This window comes from Acinonyx jubatus, chromosome B3 (genome assembly GCF_027475565.1).
Source record: "Acinonyx jubatus isolate Ajub_Pintada_27869175 chromosome B3, VMU_Ajub_asm_v1.0, whole genome shotgun sequence".
NCBI lineage: Eukaryota > Metazoa > Chordata > Mammalia > Carnivora > Felidae > Acinonyx > Acinonyx jubatus.
Window position 1 is genome coordinate 28,087,693 of NC_069386.1, and position 19,537 is coordinate 28,107,229.

Here is a 19,537-nt window from a genome sequence, read left to right on the forward strand (position 1 = left end):
GGGATGGATACTGCTTCTAGTACGTATAACTAAACATACTATTGCCTGCCCAATTATACTGTATTCCTTTAGACTGCCATACAGTCCTTCATCCATCTAGAATGTGCCACCGATTGTATTAAGTGCTGGGCATTCCAGATAGGAGCATTCATTCAGTAACACTGGGTGTCTACGAAAGGTTTTGTTCTAGATCCTGGGGATACCACCCTGAGTAAGACATTCACCTTGGGCAGAGGCAATGAACAAACAAGAAAAATATCAGATGGTGATAGGTGCTGAGAGGAAAAAAAATAACATAGGATGATGTGACATAGTGACTGGGTGGCTATTTTAGATTGGGCGGTCAGGGAGGCCCTCTCAGAAATGACATTTGAGCTAAGACTTTACTGAAAATAGGCCAGCCCTGCCTCTATGGGAGGTGGAGGGTTTCCCTAAATTTGGGAAACAGGACAAAAACTCAAGGCAGGAAAGGAAGAGAGAAAAAAGGCCCTGGCAGGAACCCAGGGTAGCGAAGTGGGGCTAGGACTGGGGTTAGAGCAGCGAAGATGAAGGTAAGTGGGCCGATTTGCGTCCGAAGAGCTACCCGCCGCCCGCCGCCTCCCATTAGGGCCTGGCCTGGGTCAGGTGAGTGGGTGGTGTGCTCCGAGCTTAGAGGAGGAGCCGCCCCCAAGGGGCTGGCGCGCGTCCGCAGCAGCGCCAACGTGGCCGGCGCAATAGGCCGCGCACGTGGCCCGCCCCAGGCTTGGGAGCGGGGGCGCGCAGGGGTCTCCTGCTCCTCCAGGTGATCAGGGACCTGGGAGCCAGCTGGCCCCAAGCCTCGCGTCTTAGAGCACGAGGAGCGAAGCAGATGGGTTGGGGAGGAAGAGGGTTGGGTCACGGCGAGGAGGGGGCGGCCAGGCGGGCCCGCGCGCAGGCCGCGTGCACGCGCCGGAACAGGGGCGCGCGGGGCGCGCCGGGGCGGGGAGGGGATGGGGGCGGGGTGGGGGCAGCCCTTTCCCAGTCGGTAGCGGGGGCGGTGTCGCTGTTGCCCTTTTAAGCCGCGGGGCCGCGGTCCCCTGCCGGCAGAGTCAGTTACAAAGAGAGCAGCCGCTCGGGCCGCCCGCTACACAGTTGCTGGCCGAGGCCTCGGTGTCCCTAGCCATTTTCAGCCGCCATCCCACGCGGGCCTCGGCGGCGGGGAGAGGCGGAGCCGCAAGAGCGCGGTCCCGGACCGGCCCTGCGGGGCGGTCGCGGCCGTGACGGCGGCCCCGGGCCCGGCTCCCCTTTCGCACCCCTCCTGCCGGAGATGAGGGGAAGATGTCCGTGTCAGGGCTCAAGGCAGAGCTGAAGTTCCTGGCGTCCATCTTCGATAAGAACCACGAGCGATTCCGCATCGTCAGCTGGAAGCTGGACGAGCTCCATTGCCAGTTCCTGCTGCCGCCTGCGGCACCGCCCGGCAGCCTACACTCGCCGCCGCCGCCGCCGCTCACGCTCCATTGCAACATCACGGTGAGGCGCCCGGGCTCAGCCCCTCGGAGCCAGGCGAAGGCAGAAAGGGGTCCCCTGAGTTCCCGGACAAAGGGGAGTCGGTCCTGTAGAGGCCCCTTGGTTCCCGGGTCCCCGGGCGGGGCGAATCCGCCCCTTTCCCCCGGCAAGGGGCCCAGCCCAGGCCCAGCCTTGCAGGCTCCAGGCTTTGGTGGGAGGAGGCGGGCGGCGCATTTCTCAGCTTTTTCCGCGGGTCTGGGTTTGGGGCTGGTCCCCGTAGGTTCCCGTCTCCGCGCTTCGGGTTGGGAGATTGCGGCGGCCCTTTCCCTCGCCGGGTCGCCATGGCTCCCCACCGCCGGCCTGCTCCCGGGGCCACGCAAGGCCGGTCGGCTATGGCTATTTGAACCCCGGCGGGGAAGGGCCCTCCAGTTTTAACGCCTTACTCTTCAGTCAGGTTTTCCTGGTCCTGCTTATTCACCCAATTATTTTTAAGTTTGTGTTAAGGAAAAACCGCTATTGAAAACTAATGCGTTCGAGGGGAAAAAAGTTTAGAATGCAGCCTCTGGTACTGTTTGAATTATCCCCTTCCTGCTGGCCTGGCTCTGCGCGTACGTGTTTCTGAAAGGTGCTTTGTACCTGGATTCGGCAGGTGGTGGTATCCGTGTTTGCTTACATAGCTCCTCCTGTGTGTAAGTAATGAGTTATTTGCAGCCAAAAGGTTGCCCAAAGCCAAAAAGACGATTTAAAGCTTACTCTTTCAAGTTGGAAGCTTGTTAGAAACCCGGGACTTGGTTAAGATAATTGAAATATTGAATGTTTTTCGTGACCGTGTGTGATTAAACTGTGGTGAAATTGATTTAGGGTATTGTTACGAACTGCAGAATATGGATGGTCCTTATAACAGGAGTCAAGGTGGTAGTTTCATGTTCCTTCAAGTCTCGTGTCTTTGATTCCTTTTGGTGAAGTCCTTTTGGTGCCTTTAGGCACCTGGCTACTCAGGTGCCTAAAGTGTGCCCGGTACTCCAGAGTTTGGAAAGGCCTTAAAGTTATGATAATTGACCTTAAAATAATTTTCAGAAAGAATATCTGGGGGAGTAGGGTGTATTTTTGAAAGAAAAATAACAAGTGCTGTACTGAGGAGAGAAGCCATCTATTGAACATATAGGTGTTCTGTTCTAGGTTTTGACTGGTTTCTGCAAAACTGGACCACGCATTCCCTGCTTTCAGAACTAAATCTTAGGGGAAGAGTTTCATATAACAAAGTGTTACCAGGTTCTGTGGTGTCATTCTGAAAGCCAAAGAGCAATTAATTTTGAGTTTGGTCGTGGGGTGGTGCTTCGGAGAAGGCTTTGGTGAGAGGCTGACAGTGGAGTTGGGCTGCCACAGGTGAGTTGAATCTTGGAGTGGAAGTGCATTTTAAGCAGAGAAATGCAATCCCAAAACACCAAAGCTTGAGAAAATGTGCTTTGCTTAGGAGTTGACAAATTATGGGGATAGAGGCTGGTAAAAGAGAAGATATTCGAAGGATGGGAAATAGGAGGTAGTAGTGACCATGACGGAGACTGGCCTGCATGGTGATTATTCTGGTTGAAGTTGGGGGTATGACCAGGAAAAGGTAGGGCTGGTTTGCATGATAGAGTACTGAACTTGTAGGCTGTGGGGAGGTACTAAATTACTGAGGTAGTAAGTTGGAAAAATGTGTTTCCCATCTGGCACTAGGGGTAGTTCACTACAGGTTTAATTAGTGTGTGATATTAGGAAATGTGTATGTATGGTTTAGGTTATCTCAATCGCTTGTAGGATGGTGGTGCTGCTGTGCTGGCATTTAGTGCCAGGGGTCCATGGATGCCAGATGTCTTGTAATGTTCAGGCAGTCTGCCACAACAAAGAATTATTCCTCTTCAAATGCTAGCAGTGCCCACATTGAGAACCATACAATAGGCTGATAGGAGTAAGCTGCACACAAAGTATTGAGTGAAGACCTGGATTAGGAAGTGGAGCAAGGAGTGAATGAGAGACACCCAGTGAAAGGAGGATTTGGTAGGAACTGGTATAATGGTACCACAGTAGAAACTACTCAAAATTATGACAGATATTATCCAAAGATAATTATCATGATGGAAGCTCAGTGTGTATGAATGTGTATTAACTTTTTGTGGACAAACATCAAACATACACAGAAGTTGAATAGTGTGAAAAACCTCCATGTACTCAGCCGCAACAGTGATAAATTTTTGGCCAATCTTATTTCATCTGTACCCCACCTCACATTATTCTGAAGCAGGTTCTTGACCTGTCACTTCATCTGTATTTCAGTGAGTATCTCTAAAAGATAAAGACCCTTTGTCACTTCATCTGTAAATATTTCAGTATCTCTAAAAGATAAAGACCCTTTAAGCATAGGTAAGTGTTTTTATAAAATCTGAATGGCTTGCTAGTGTCCATGCCATTTTTTAGAGGGAAAGAGCAAAGAAAAATGGAATTGGATTTCAAATGCCACACGTATCTACTGTGTTTGTGAATTGCTATTCTCTACAAGGTTATAGCTCTTAAAAAAAAGTAATGAGTTTGATCTATTCTTTAATTTTTCTTATTTTCTCTTATTCCCAAATATTTATTGAGCTCTGCTGTATACCAGACTGTCTTTTCCATTGCTCACCAAGAAGCATACTTATGTAGTTTCTTTAACATTTGAGTGAGTAGTACCTCACCAGTTTCCTTACACTCATGCATGCCAGTTTCTGAATAATTTTCTAAAGATACTGTGCCCTCTTTTTCTTTCAGGTTTCTGCATAAGTTTTTTCCAGATGGAATGTGCCCCTTACCCCACTCCAATCTGTCTTGCCATGTCTGACCATCCCTCAAGGCTCTTCTATGAGTTTATATTCAGTTTATGCTAGTGTTTATTTTCCCTTCCTCCCTTCTGTAGACCTTACTATTTACTGTTTGGGTTCTGTTGTTGTTTTTTTACATGTTTTTTAAATGTTTATTTTTGAGAGAGAGGGAGACACAGAATCTGAAGCAGGTTTCAGGCTCCGAGCTTGTCAGCATAGAGCCTGACGTGGGGCTTGAACCCACGAATTGTGAGATCATGACCTGAGCCAAAAATCGGATGCCCAACTAACTGAGCCACCCCGATGCCCCTTGTTTTCTTATGTTTTGTTTATAATAGTTTTAGATGATTGCCTTTTTTTTTTTTATGATGGCAGGGAAGAATAGTTTATAATTATGCTTTTTATCTTCCACTCAGTAAATGCTCAGTAAATATCTGTCCTATTGGCTATAAGGCCACCATTTTAGCTATATTCTGTTTGAACAAAAATCTTAACTACTGTGTAAGTTAACTGCAAAGAGTTTGTCAAGAGTGCAGATATAACATCAAGAAACATTTAAATATTTAGGGGCACCTGAGTGGCTCAGTCAGTTGAGCATCCCGCTGTTGATTTCAGCTCAGCTTGTGGTCCTAGGATCAAGCCCCATGTTGGGCTCTGTGCTTGAGTGTGGAGCCTGCTTGGGATTCTCTTCCCTTCTGCCCTCTTTGCGCGCGCGCTCTCTCTCTCTCTCTCTGTCTCTCTACCCACAATTGTTAAGATTTAAAAGGTCACTAGATAGGAAATCTGTAATTTGACTTCATATGAAAGACAGGTTTAAGAAGTAAAAAACAAAACAGATGTTTTACTGTATAAGCCAAAGGAATTGAACTAAATCTTTTCCTGTTATATAAATCTGTCCTAATCTTAAATATGAAGGGAAAGAATGCTATTTTCAATCTCAATGAGTCTTTCTTACTGTTTTCTGTGAATTCCTGATATGAAGGAGTGTCATGCAAACATCTAATAGCTAGTTAGCACTAACATCCAGTTGTTATGCTCACACCTAAAAGCAAAGCAGCTTGTCTTAATAACCTGCGTGGCCTTATTGGGAGCTAATACATGGCTTTCTTTTAGTCCTTTTGAAATATCTAACGTGACTTGGCAACTCCACTACTCCTTTTATGGACTTCCTGGCATCTGGTAACTCTTGGTAGGGAATCACTGTTTCAGAGTGAAAAATCCCCCCCAGGATGTAAATTAGCTGGTAAACAAATAAAACTTCATACTTTTATTGTGTGGGTAGCATAAACCATTACTCTTTCTGCATGAGTAGTGACTATTTGCCAGTGGTAAAATGTGTGGTAGCACATTTTTTTGTTTCGCTAATTACATTTCTGTTCATCATTGTGAAAAATTCCCTTCCCTTCCCTGCCCCCACAGCCAGACACTAAAATAACAAATGTTAGAGCTTGGAGTTTAGGTGAGAGAAAAAGGTTTAGTCTATACTTAGTAGCTGGGACCTTAAGCAAATCACTTCCTGTACTGTATTTTTCTATAAAGTAGATCATACTTTTTTGTCCTGCTTGAAAGCTTATATAGGAAAGCTCTTTATCAAGAATAATGTCCTCTACAGTTATGAAATTGATGGCTGAATAACATTTTATTTTGAAAAGTGCTTTCTAACAGATTTACATGGGAAATAAATCAGTGCTGTTAATTTCTTAATTTTTCATGTTTCTAGTCTTTACACTGATTAAAAAGTAGCCCCATCAAGGCTATACAAAGGAAATCATGAACAACTAACTTGGTTAAAGAGTCCAAGACTTTTTCTTTGGTCTGCCCTCCTGGGACAGATTACTTTTCCAAATTGAACTCCTGGAGAATCGTTTGGAAATAGCAGAACCATCATGCTGAACACCTTAGTGGTACTTTCGGGTCAGAGGAATCATTGTTTCCATTCATCTGACCAATTTATAGTATAGAGTCAAATTCCCAGTTGTTATCTATCTATCCTCCTTTATCCCCATTTTTATGCCCGCCCTTGAAAGAACAGATACATGAAGAGGAGACTTAGGTTTCCATTTTATGAATGGTGTATACCCTTAGTAACTTGATTTTTTGTTAAACTTCCTTAGACCTGGAAAAGGATAGTATTAGATAAATGTCAGCTAGTTGAGGGGTGGGGAATTGAATTGACAAACAGTCCCTGCCAAAAGTAAAGCATTCCTGGAGAGCCAGAGTGATGAACCAGAGTTCCCTTTTCCAAAGCTGTTGTAACAGTGTTCTGTGTTCTCTTCTAAAAGATTATTCTGAAAGACAAAGCAGACTCCGGACCAAGGAAACTGTCTAGTGGTTTCTGCACATTGGGTGGTTTGACTTTTCTTCAGCACCTTTACTTTCTCTGCCTCAGTTTACTTACAGTGATGTTTTGATTAGCTGTAATTTGCTACTCAGAACACTTAAGTATTTTTCAGATCACAGGGTATGTGTGTATTTTTCTTTCACCAGGTATTAGATTTTTCATTCTGCTTTTGTGGGCTCCGATCATGTTACTTAGTTGTGTACTTATAAAATGATTAGCAGGGAGTAATTTCTTTTTTTTGGTAGCTTTTTATTTTTTTAATGTCAGAGCAGTTAGACTTTTATTAGGGTCCTATAAGGTAATTCTGTCAGTTTTGTTCTCCACCCCACATTTACTGAACAACAGAATGTGAAAGTAGTGTGTCTCATAACTGGACTCAGGAAGAATTACAACTGTTCTACCTCTGAACCTTCAACAAAAAGTTTTGTGCACCAGTTTTCAAAAAGTTATGAAGTCCTTGGAGATGGCCATGTTCTATGTTCTATTATTTGGAAAGATAGCAGAAACTGAGCAGCCTGGAAGGCAGTTTTGCTGGCTGGTGCTTAATGTTGAGCCACACTTTGATCTCTTAGTGGATTTACGTAGAAAGTAGACAAGTTATTTCTGAATTAGACATAATTTTCATAAGCAATGATGGGCTAAGAGGTTGGTTTGATTAACCTTGAGTTGTGTTGCCTCAGATTAAGATAATGTAACATTTTATGATGATAATGGTAGTGGTGATGAACTTGTTTGAAAATGTGTTCCCTTATAACCTTTATGGTGGTGGTCACAGACAACTTCATCCTGCAAGCCTGATACAACTAATAGAACAGGAGGAAAAAAGTCCTGAGTAATTAGATGCCTAGATAATTGTTTATTTAAGTCTAAAATTTTCATAACTCTGGTGAAAAAGAGCTGTGTTATAAGCACTGAAACATACAATGTAAAGAAAACTGCTTGAACTTATATTGAGATTTTTGAGCACCATCCAAGTGCTTAAAATTGGCACATTGTGGGTTATTTTAAAGAGAAATAGTAAAGAAACTATCTTTTCAAGATATACAATGTTTAGTTGTAAAAATTAAAATGCTTCATATATTTGAGAGATTGAGCGTATGCTTAGATTTAAATCTATTGGTCATAATTTTGGATGCTGTTCGACGTAGATTGTCTTTTTTTTTTTTTTAAGTTTATTTTGAGAGAAAGAGAAACACAAGCAGGAACAGGGGTGTGGGGTGGAGAGAGAGGGAGAGAATCCCAAGGAGGCTCTGTACTGTCAGCACCGAGCCTGACTTGAGGCTCAAACCCCTGGAACCATGAGATCATGACCTAAGCCCAAACCAGGAGTCAGACACTTAACCGGCTGAGTTACCCAGGCATCCCCGAAGTAGATTGTCTTTTAAATATTACACTGAACAAACCTTGAACGTGATGCAAAGTTTGTGCACGCTTAGTTTCCAGAGGTGGTGGTGGTGGATGTTTTATAATGTAGAAAACAAGACATTATTATTGTAAGAAATTGAGAAACCAGATAAGCACAAATGGGAAAAAAAAAATCACCTGTAATTTTACCACTCAGAAGACACTACTATCAAATTTTTGATATATATCTTGTCTTTTCTTCTATGCTTATATAGACTTCTTCTCCCTTAAATGTCAGATTGTTTTGTAATCTGTTTTTTTACTTGACAGAATTGTAGCTCTGTCATAAGTTATTCCTCTATAATGTCCTCCATTATCATGTGTTCTATTGTAGGACTGTAACATGGAGTTTGTCATGTTTCCTGGTATTGGACGTATAGGTGATTTCTATTGTTTTTTTTTTTTTTTTCTATTTTAAGTAATGTTTTGGACATAAATAGCTAGAGCTAAATTCTTGTGCATGGAGGACATTATGCTTTGAGACTTTCCTAGAAGTGATGGCATTCCATTCTTACTGATGAACTGGTTTCTGGAGCTCTAACAAATTATATTGTATAGGAACTTTTTTCCCTTTCCAGGTAGAACCTTTTATTTAACAGATTGGCAAAAATGTTAGCAAGTGTGCAGTCTCACGTCATGGCAGAAAATACTAGTATCTATGACCTTTTAGAAAAGGGTTTACGTAAACCCTTTTTGTTTTGGTAAGATAAATGCTAGCTACCCCAGGCTGGCCAGCATTGTCCTTATGACTCCAGATCTCCCAGAAAGAGAATTTTAGTCCCAGAGAAGACCTAGATTTGCCTGGTTAAGCCCACCTGACCGCTAATCACTGGGAGTGGAATGGGCTCATTAGAGCCCTGTGACCAAGTTTTGAGTCAAAGGAAAAAGGTAGGAGGATGGGAAGGAGTTAGGAAAACTAGCTCCAGTGGAACCACATCGGTTAATATAGAATGGTGAAGGGATGTTTCTTCCAAGGAAGACATTCTGGGCCAAGTGGGAGGAGGTGTGGAGAAGTTAGCTCTTCTTTTTGGAGTCCAGATTCCTTTATACTATTTAAAAGTATACTGAGGGCCCAAGGAGCCTTTGTTTTTGTAGGTTATATGTTAATATTTATCATTAGAAATTAAAACAAATATTTAAAATATTCATTGAAATAAACCCATTACATGTTAATAAAAATATTATTATGAAAAATGGCTACATTTCCTACACCAAAACATTTTAGTGAGAATAGTGGCATAATTTTACATTTCTGATAAATGTCTTTGATGTCTGGCCTGTCATTTCTTTCTACATTCACTCTGTGGGGATATGTTGTTTTGAATGAAATATTATGAAGAAAATTCAGCCTCTCACAGACACTTGGTTGGAAAAGTAGAAATATTTTAATAGCCATTTAAACAATTATAGTTATTCTTTTTGAATACTTCACCAAAAGTAGGTTTTTCTTGAACTGTGAATGGATGGATCTTTTACTCTTACATGTTTTTTTCCCCCCAAATTTTTATTTAAATTCTAGTTAGTTAACATATAGTATAATAGCCTCAGGAGTAGAATTTTCATCACCTACATGTAATACCCAGTGCTCATCAAGACAAGTGCCCTCCTTTAATGCCCATCACCCATTTAGCCCATCCCCTGCCCCCTTGCATGATTTATAACATCCATTGGTTATTTGGAAAATACGTTCACTGAAATCTTCTAAATGTTGATATGTTTATTATATAACATGAAAGCATTATGTTAAGATAAAGCTCTCCAGCTCATGGTGGTAGATACAGGTTTTCAAAAATTCTAATTTTTGCTTGAAAGCTTGAATTTTATTATTGGCAATAATAAATACTGTCCTTTGTTTTCCTTGAAATAACACCCTTTTTTTTTTTTTTTTTGAGAAAACCTCTGTCAAAAACCCAAGTTGAAATAACCATTGTCTGTCAGTCATCCTTTCAAGTAAAATTGGTGTTCCATTAAAGTGGTTAGTTTACTTCACAGCTCGGTCATGTAAATGCTTTTTCTCAAGTATTCTGTAGGAGTTTTCATGTGTGCATTCCATTTCATCAGTTGGCATATTAAAAAGACCTATGTAAGGATTTGAGGTTTAGTAAAATAACTTCTTCACAGATAATCTTAACTAAAACACCTTTTTCTTTGTGCTTTAAATATCCTGAATGCATAGTGGTGAAGAATACCATGACTATAAGTATAGTTTGGTGTCACTGCCTTTATTTGTGCTAAGGTTCCACCAGTTTTACACACCATTGTATGCATACCTTTAGTGCAAATGTCAATACATTGAAAAAGGCAGTTTATATTCTTGTAGAAGTAGTTTGGACCTAGGGGTTCAAGGGGCCCCACTTTGAAAATTGTTGACATAGTTGCTTAGATCAACTATATATCCTACCTTCTCATGTATAGGAATGGAAGAACATGTCATGGGTGGTAACTGGTCTCAATAATTTTTGTTGTTACAGTTCTCATAATATGGTTTTAAGGGGGTTTTAGTCCAGAGCAACAGTTCATATATTTTATTTTGCTTATGTAGAAGTAACCTACACAGTGAAATTCTAAATCTAGGTTTTGTTGTTGTTACTGTTGTTTTTAAGGTTGCAAATACAAAACTAAGGTCTAGTGGTATGTTCCTAAACTTGGCTGAAGAATTTGAAGAAGAAAATGCAATACTCGATAAATAGTTTTCTTTGAGAATAGGATTAATTTTGAAGACCAAGTTTCTTTTTGTCTGTGTAGAGATTTGGGACACCATGAGAATTAGAGGAGTGGGAAAACAAAATAAACCATTACCAAATAGATACAATGATATCCTCCTTCAGTACAATTTTTTGTTCTTCAAAGAATACTTGGTAAAGTGCTTTAAAAATACTCTGTTCCGTTTGGCTTGAACTATAATGTAATTGAGATTATAGTTCTTAAAGCAATGCTGCTTTAATCCTGTTCTGCAGAATTGTTTTTCCATGCCTAGAATCTAATTGTTCTGTTGCTAGTATCTAGTATTAAGGACTTTTCCCTAATTTGCAATAGAAAACAGTACAAATGAACAAAGTAAATATCTATTAGTAGGTGAAAGCATGTGCTTTGTTCATTAGCTTTTAAAAATCAACGTATGTAATTGTGCTTTTAAAAATACATAACTAGCATTTCTTGATAGTACCCAGTTTGCAATGGAATAAAATGTTAGAATTTTATGGAACTCGAGTTAGTTATATATTGCTCTGTAACAAAATTAGCAGCCTAAAACAGCAAAAATTATCTCAGTTTCTGTGGGTCAGGAATCTGAGCATGGTTTATCAGGTTCCCTGGCTCCGATCTCTCACAAGACAGTAAAGGGGTTGACTAGTGCTGCAGTGCTCTCAAAGTGAGACTGGGAGAGGATCTGTCTCCAATCTCATTCATATCGTTTTTGGTAGGATTAATCTTACAGGCCTCAGGTCTGAGGGGTGCAGTTTCTAGCTGGCAGTTGGTCAGAGGCTGCACTGTCTCTTGCCTCTCAATAGGGAGATGGCTTCAGTCAGAAAAAATGAAAAGAGCAGGAGAGGGTGAGCAACACAGAAGTTCTCATCTTTTTGTCACCTAATCCTAGAGATGACATCCCATTATTTGATGTACTGTTTGTTAAAAGTGAGTCATTAGGTCTAGGGGAGGGAATTACCAGGTTAGGATTATTGGGACTGTTTTAGAGGTTGCTCACTACAGTGTTAAAGAACATCATTGACCTCTGAGCTGTAGCACACAGACAGTGGCTGTACAAGAAGAATGCCTGTCTCAAAAGCCCATCTTCTAATGGCAAGTGAAAGCTGTATGTAGCATATGGTCACTATATTGCTGTTTGTTCTGCCTTCTAACACTGGCTATATTTAGGAAATAACCTTAACCTAATTAAAGAGATCTGTTCCTTTGGAAACCACATCCCTCTCTATAGTCTGAGAAGGGATGAAAATTATTAGGAAAAAGGCAAAATTAAATGGGATTTTTGTTTTAATTTTTAATTTTTTTTAGGGCCAATTTTCTAATGGAGAAAAACCTAAAGTAATTTCTATAATTGCTCAGAGAGTATAGTGAGATTTTTAAAAAGCATTTTAACGTCTATATGGATTTAAAAACATGTGCCTAGTTTGTACTCCTTTGCTTTACCTTTAAAAATGGAGTTAGATCTCATCTAGATAAAGTTTAGAAATGTAGCTTTCCGGGTGCCTGGGTGGCTCAGTCGGTTAAGCATTGAACTTCAGCTCAGGTCATGATTTCCCGGTTTTGGGTTTGGGCCCTGCATTGGGCTCTGTACTGACAGCTCAGAGCCTGGAGCCTGCTTCAGGTTTTGTGTCTCCCTCTCTCTCTGCCCTTCCCTTGCTCACTCTCTGTCTCTCAAAAATAAATAAATGTTAAAAAAATTTTTTTTAAATGTAGCTTTTTTATATTAAAAGGCAAAAGTAAGTATGGTTTAAATTTATAGATTATACTTCAATGTTGTGAGGTTTTTTGTTTTTAATTTTTTTTTTGTTTTTTGTTTTTGCTTTTTGAGGGATTTATTTATGATTCCAGATTTTAAAGCCCTTAAAAAAATGTTAAAGCTGGAGAATCCAGGCCATGATTGACCATTCTTTGTAAGGGAAGGAAGTCCATCTTCCTGGTGCTTGAGTACCATTTTGGGTTTTTTTTTCAGCTTTTGATAAAACGTAACTTTTGTGGTGTATTATTTTCTATTTTAAATGCTACTGCTTGCTGGGTAAACTCTTTTTGTTTGATTTTAAATTTATAGATTATCTGACATAGAGCAGGCAAGATTATACCATAAAACTTTGTTTTAAAAAATATCCATAAAAAGAAACTTCTCTCCAGACATAGATGTTAATGTGTTGCTTTTCTTCCCCCTGATATATTTTACTTAAATCCATGGTCATTGTGCTATTTGGTGGGTGGTGTAGTGTATTTGCATATCTAGGTTAGTCGGTATGAAAATGTGTTTAACATAGGTGTCTTTGTAATAGGAATCTTACCCGTCTTCTTCACCAATATGGTTTGTGGACTCCGATGACCCAAATCTGACATCAGTGCTGGAACGTCTAGAAGACACTAAGAACAACAATTCGGTGAGAAAATAAGCCAAGCTACTTTCTTTTTTCCTCAAAAACATTATATATAGAACTTAGGTGTTAAGAGATCATATAATAAAAAAAAGTCTGATTAATGATTATTTGATAATCTTAAAGGAGCTGAAGACCAGTTTTGTTTGTCTGTTTGTTTTCTGGCCTTCAAATTCTATGTACTACCTGATTTATCTTTTTTATTCCCCATAAGTTAAGCTTTAATTTAGATGAATTAAGTGGTCTCTTTTCAGTGAATTGTGATTATTAAACCAACCAAGCATTTTTGGTAGGGATCACTACCCAAAGTAAAAGGTAGAAAAAGGGAAAAAGAACTGAGGTGGATGTGAAGGGAAATAATGCTAGAATGACATCAGTGCTAGTGTTAGGGAATTGCTTTCTCTGTCAGGAGTCTGTAACTGCAGTAAAAGCCAGAAAAAGCGTTTTTTATTTTTTGGGTTTTTTTTTTTTTTTAATGTACCAAAAAATGTAACTTTCCATTTTACAAAAAAAAAAAAAAAAAAAAAAAAATTAACTTTTTTATTATAAAACTAAGCAACTATTGTAAGAGAACTTAGTAAATGAAGGGAAATAAAAATCCTTTACAATATTTTTGCCTGATGTAACCACTGTTGACAATGATAGCTATTTTCTAGCAGTATTTTTTCTCTTGCTAGTAAAATACATAGACTCTAAGTAGTTGAGGTCATATTCTGTACAGTTTTATATCCTTTATTAAAAATAACATGGAAGACTTGACTACTGTGTTCCTAGATGGGTAGACTCCGTATTATAAATGTCAGTTATCTCCATAGCTTCATGTTAACTTATAAATTGAATGCAGTTAATTCCCCTAAAAATCCCAATAGTCTTATTTTTGGAACTTTGCAAAATGACTCTAAAGTTTGTTTTAAAGAGTTAATAATAAAAAAATAATAGTTGAAAAAAGTAATGAGAGTTGTCCAAAAGATATTAAATAAAAATATTGTATACTGGCACTGGACTGGACAAAGACAATAGAAGTTTAGAAACAGAGTCATGAAATTGATAATTCACAATAAGTTAAAATGAGTTAAAATAAAAGGAAAGGGTAGATTATTCTATGAATACTATTGGGAGAACTGACCATTGGGCAAAGTTAGAATCTTACCTCAGATTTTTGTCAAAATGATTTATAGGTGGTTTAAACACATTTATGCTTAAAATTAACAGAAAAACATCAGTTTGAAGGGTATTTTACAAGTAGGTTGGGGGCACCCTGGGTGGCTCAGAGCCTCAGACTCTTGGTTTTGGCTCAGGTCATGAACTCTTGGTTTGTGGCTTTGAGCCCCACATCGTGCTCTGTGCTGACATTGCGGGGCCTGTCTGGAATTCTCGCTCTCTGCCCCTTCCCCCCCCCCCCCCCCTCCGTCTCTCAAAATAAACGAACTTAAAAAAAAAAAAAAAAAAAAAGGCCGATCAGGAGAGCCATGAAGGTTAGAGGTAAAAGTAAAAAGCCAGACACACATATTCACATCTGTAGCAGGGGAGTGGCAGGACAGGGAAAGATAGCATCCTTGCTGCTATCTCCTTTAGCAGGTTACCTCTGAAAAGATCTAAAGGTGTAAGTTTTATAATAGTGGAAATGACTGGGTTATTTTTCAGTATCTAAAATTTTTTGTCCAAAAATACTCAAAATGACAGCATAAAATTGGGCCTCATTTTATTCTAAAAAATTAATATATTTACATAAAAGACAAAAACCAAATCACCCTCTGCTGTTAATAGTCTCTGCCAGTTATTTTATAACCTAGTTTCTTGACAGAATAAGCTGTATTTTCTCACCTTTGCTTTACTTCTTTTATTATAATCTGGATTCTGTCTTCATTGTTGAACCAAGATTTTTTTATCTCTAGTTGCCAAATCCAGGGACTCCTTTAACCCTAACATTGATCTCTCTGCACCATTTAGAAACTGTTGATTGTTCCCTTGTTAAAACATTTCTCCATTTTACAAACCTTTATTACTTAAAGTCTGCCAGTAAAAAGCTGATTAAATAAAAATTACTGTTGTTTTATGATATAATATTATATTGTAATTAAAAAGAATGCAGCCAGTCTTTCCATAGAAACACACGCAACTTTATAGGATCTACCAGTGAAAAAGCAAGGCACTGAATATTGTTTATAACCTGGCCCCTTTCGCATACAATGTTGTAAACAAAAAACTGTATCTGTGCTATGTGGGTTTATGCATACTCCTCCCCGCCCCCCCCCCCCCCCCCCCGCTGGGTGTATACAGGAAACTGTTAATAGAACACATGGAAGCTTTTTTGTTTTTGTTTTTAATTGACTGGCTTCTATGCCAGGCTTTGTGATAAGTGGTGGATACAAAAGTCAAGTCCTATCCCTGTCCTCTGGGAACTGATAATCTTGCGAAGAATTGCATCAGATTACTTACTGTCTCCTGTTTCCCCTGGTCTTCCCTGAGCTCTTCTCCCTTGGTCTGCCTCTTCTCATTCTGTGCTTTCTCTAAGAAATCTCTTTCACTACTGTTATTTAAATCATAGTCTATATTCCAGGGATTCCTAAATCTGTATCTTTAGCTAAAATTTATCCAAGTTTTCAAACCCATATAACTGTTTATATATCACATAGATCAGGGAATCTCACTTGGATGTGCCATGGCTGTTAAAAATGATTACATTTGAATTTAAACTTACCTGCCTGGAAGTACTCTACCACCCCCATCAAGTTTCCCTTCAGTAACTCTCTTTTGTGATTGTGAGTGGGACAAAATGAATAATGAAGCTTTACACACCTGTGCCTGAAACTGGGAACTAAAAGTTCTCTTTTATACCTATATTTCCTGACACCTCCCCTCCCCAAACTACCTAGTAAGTTTCTAAGACCTGTCCATCTACCTTCTAAATATTTCTTAAATCTTTTCCAACCATCTTAGTTTCTTCCGTCCTTCAAATGCTTTTGGGAGGATTGGTGGGGGAGGAGGGTGAAACTGAAATTCCTGAAAGATATACAACCCTGTTTTTCCTGTTGCTTGGTATGACTCTACTACACTGCTGCTCTTCCCACAGCACTCTTCTTTGCCAGGACTTGGAGTGGCTGCGTCTGTGTCCAGGTCTCCCTTTCTTATCTTCATTATGTTCTTAAAGCAGAGCTTGTTGGAGGGGTAAATCCACAGGGGCTTTGCTGCCTTTTAAGCTTGAGGACTTTTTTTTAAATCCTAATTTACTGTTCAGCTTTCCTAATTTCTGCTTGTTCCTTTGACTGTTTTGGAAAGTCTTATTCTTTGCTTTGTTTAACCCATTTTAATCCTCTGTTTTCTTAGTCCTTCATAAACCTGCTTCTTCATCTCTTTTCTTGGTCAGAGACATCCAGGAAACTATTCCTGACCAGGTGAGATAAGTTACCTTACTAGTTCCAGGTAAAGTTTACTAAGTATTGAACATGGTTCTTAGACCACAATTCCTAAACTTATACATTAAAAACTGTTTCCAACAATGAAAGACATGTTCATAAACATAATTTACCTTGCTTCTTTGCTTAAATATATTTACGAAACACCCTGGGTGTAAAAATGGGAACTTACTGAGTTATTCCATGCAGTTTTCCTAGTGAGTTTTTTCCTTTTTTTTTTTTTTTTTTTTTTTTTAAGACAAATGCTTAAGAACCTACTAAGTGCCAAATGTTTTCCCAGGTTTTATTTAATCTTTACCATTATAAGAAGTTCTCAATTTCCTTGTTTTATAGATGGGGACCCTCAAAAAACTCAGGGAATTAGATGCTGTATCCAAGTTCCTCTAGATTCCAAGGGTCTGTCTGCTAGACAACATTTGTCTCTACTTGTAAATGAATATGACTGGAATGTATAATTTGATAACCCATGTGTAACAACACTGCCTCTATATTTTGTAGCCTCATTAATGAATGTAAATGTATTCTTGTCTGAAGTTGTAAGTTTCTAAGAAAAGAAGTTAGCAACTGAAAATTGGACAATGTCTAGAGCTCTCCTTCAGGCACTTTTGCTGTTGTCATTCTGCTAGGTATTAGTTGTAAGGATTGTACTCAAGCCATAACTTTCTTTCTCTTTTTTTCTTTTTTTAAAGTTTATTTTTGAGAGTGAGAGAGACCGAGTGTGAGCGGAGACAGAGAGGGAGACATAGAATCCAAAGCAGGCTCCAGGCTCTTAGCTGTCAACCCAGAGCCTGGCACAGGGCTCCAACTCATGAACAGTGGGATCATGACCCGAGCCAAAGTCGGACACTCAGCCGACTGAGTCACCCAGGCGCCCCAGGCCATAGTAACTTTCTTATACAAGCAGCCCCTAAAAATATTTCTTAAAGACTGTTATTTTATCTGTAAGTTGTAACTGAGCAGTAACAAACTTTTCATTTCCTACTGGATTGGTTACAATAGTCATAGCATTATTCATGTCTTCTAAGGGCTCTTTAACATAATGCTTATTTACTGAAATGTGTTTTGTAGCTTCGTCAGCAATTGAAGTGGTTGATATGTGAACTCTGCAGATTATATAACCTTCCTAAGCTCCTGGATGTTGAGATGCTAGATCAACCAATACCCACGGGTCAGGTAAAGTAAAAATTCTCTAGTGTTCAAGAGCTAAAATAAATTGTCTCAAGCAAAAGTAAAACCAGGATAATTTTTCTTCTTATTATACAAGTTATTTAGAAGTCAGTCTTGTTGAATTGTTTGTTTTATTTTAAGTACTAAAAATAATCTTTTTAGTCTTTGGAGCTGCTGGTATTTACTATGACCTACCTGACCAGGGAAACAACTGCCTCCCCCAGACTACCAGCTACCTTTTTTGTCTTTGTTAACATTCCTGATTTCCATAACTGTTTCTTCTTCAGTTTTTTGCCTTTGCCTATTCATTGACCTTCACCTGGAATGCCATCTCCTTAAGCCTATCTGTGCTTCTTAAGGCCTAACCCGAATGTTATTGAAGTGCCTACTAGTTCACCACCACCTCTGATTTTTCTGGATTTCCAGATTTACCTATTTACGGCTTAATTTATTGACTTTGTGCTATAAGTAGATAAGGATTTAGCTCTTAGACCATCCACCTTCTGGGCCATCTCCCCTTCCTAAAACACTGTTATATTTAGTCATATGAATTATTATTTATCATTAGGACTTTGTGGTATAGAGTTTTCTATTATGACATTCTTTCAAGAGCTTTTTGTTTTTGCAGTGTCCTCCTTATAATAATAATTCTTAGTTTAGAAAGTGGTGTTCTGTCCTGTCTCTCTGGAGCCTTTGGTTCTTCTGCACCAGTCGTAGCAGGTTGTTCTCTGGTCTGGCTGTGTAAGCTGTCATTTGAAATTTTTGTCTCCTCTGCTAGTGTGGATCCATTGTTACCTGATCTCATGTTACCTTTCTGCTTACCCTTTCTCATTTTGCCTGAGTACATCCTCAAGTAGAATCCTAGCATGAAGGAGTAGTACACTTTCTGAGTTCTAACATCTAAAAACATATATGGCCAGACCACTATAGGTTTGAATCTTGGTTCTGCTGCTTATTAGCTGTCTGACCTTGGGATAATTACCCAACCACTGTGTGCATCAATTTGTTTGTGAAATGGGGAAAATAGTAGTAGTACCTATATTTGGGAGAAACTAGGAAGATTAAACGAGTTAGTACATGTAAATCATTTAGAGCAGTGCCTGGCACATAGTAAATGCCCAATAAACGTTACATACTATTACATTGTATGGTCACGTTTGATCGTTTGGTTGAATATGTGGTTCTAGGTTGAAAATAATTTTCCCTCAGAATATCAAAGACTGCACTGTCATCTTTTAGCCAATGGTGCTGTTTAAGCCTGATGCCATTTTGAGTCTTACTCTTCTATGCTTAACTTGGGAAACTTTTAAGAGTTCATCTTTTCCTTGATGTTCTAAAATACTACAATGGAGTATTTTTAGTTGTGGTCTCTCTCTCCCCCACCCCCACCCCCTCACCCCCTGCCCTGTTGCTGGACACTAAGTATGGATGGGTCTTTTTCCTAAGTCGACTCCTTAATCTTTCTCCTTGGTTAAGTGTGCTTGTATTTTTTTCTGTGATAACTTTCTCCTTTCCATTTTCTTTATTTGTTCATTTTCGGAATGCCTACTAATGGGATTTTAGACCTCTTTAATTGAGTCCTTGTATCTTTTATATTGTCTCCATATTCTGTCTCTATCTTTTAATTTAAAATTCTGGAAGTTTTTTCCTTCAATTTTTGAATATATTATTTGGACAGCATAACTTTTTGGTTTTGATTTATTGCTGCTTAAGCAGTTACCCCGAACTTAGTTTATTCTGTTTCTTACAATTGTGTGGGTTGATTAGGCTTAGCTGGACAGTTTTTTTTTTTTTTTCTGCTGGCCTCACTTGCACAGT

The 19,537-nt window shown here is 39.3% G+C and overlaps 1 protein-coding gene across 2 annotated transcripts in view; it reads left to right on the forward strand.

The window, feature by feature from the left end:
- The first annotated feature begins 989 nt into the window (after positions 1 to 989).
- Positions 990 to 19,537, forward strand: part of UBE2Q2 (ubiquitin conjugating enzyme E2 Q2) — a 66,799-nt gene continuing 48,251 nt past the window's right edge. Inside the window, exons 1-3 of one of the 2 annotated variants that reach the window (XM_027067847.2) lie at positions 992 to 1,488; positions 13,041 to 13,142; positions 17,621 to 17,725. In XM_027067847.2, the coding sequence (XP_026923648.2) occupies positions 1,297 to 1,488; positions 13,041 to 13,142; positions 17,621 to 17,725 (399 nt within the window). In that variant the 5' untranslated portion in view covers positions 992 to 1,296. Of the gene's footprint in view, positions 1,489 to 13,040; positions 13,143 to 17,620; positions 17,726 to 19,537 lie in introns of both variants that reach the window. The other variant, XM_027067849.2, reaches the window with a different exon arrangement.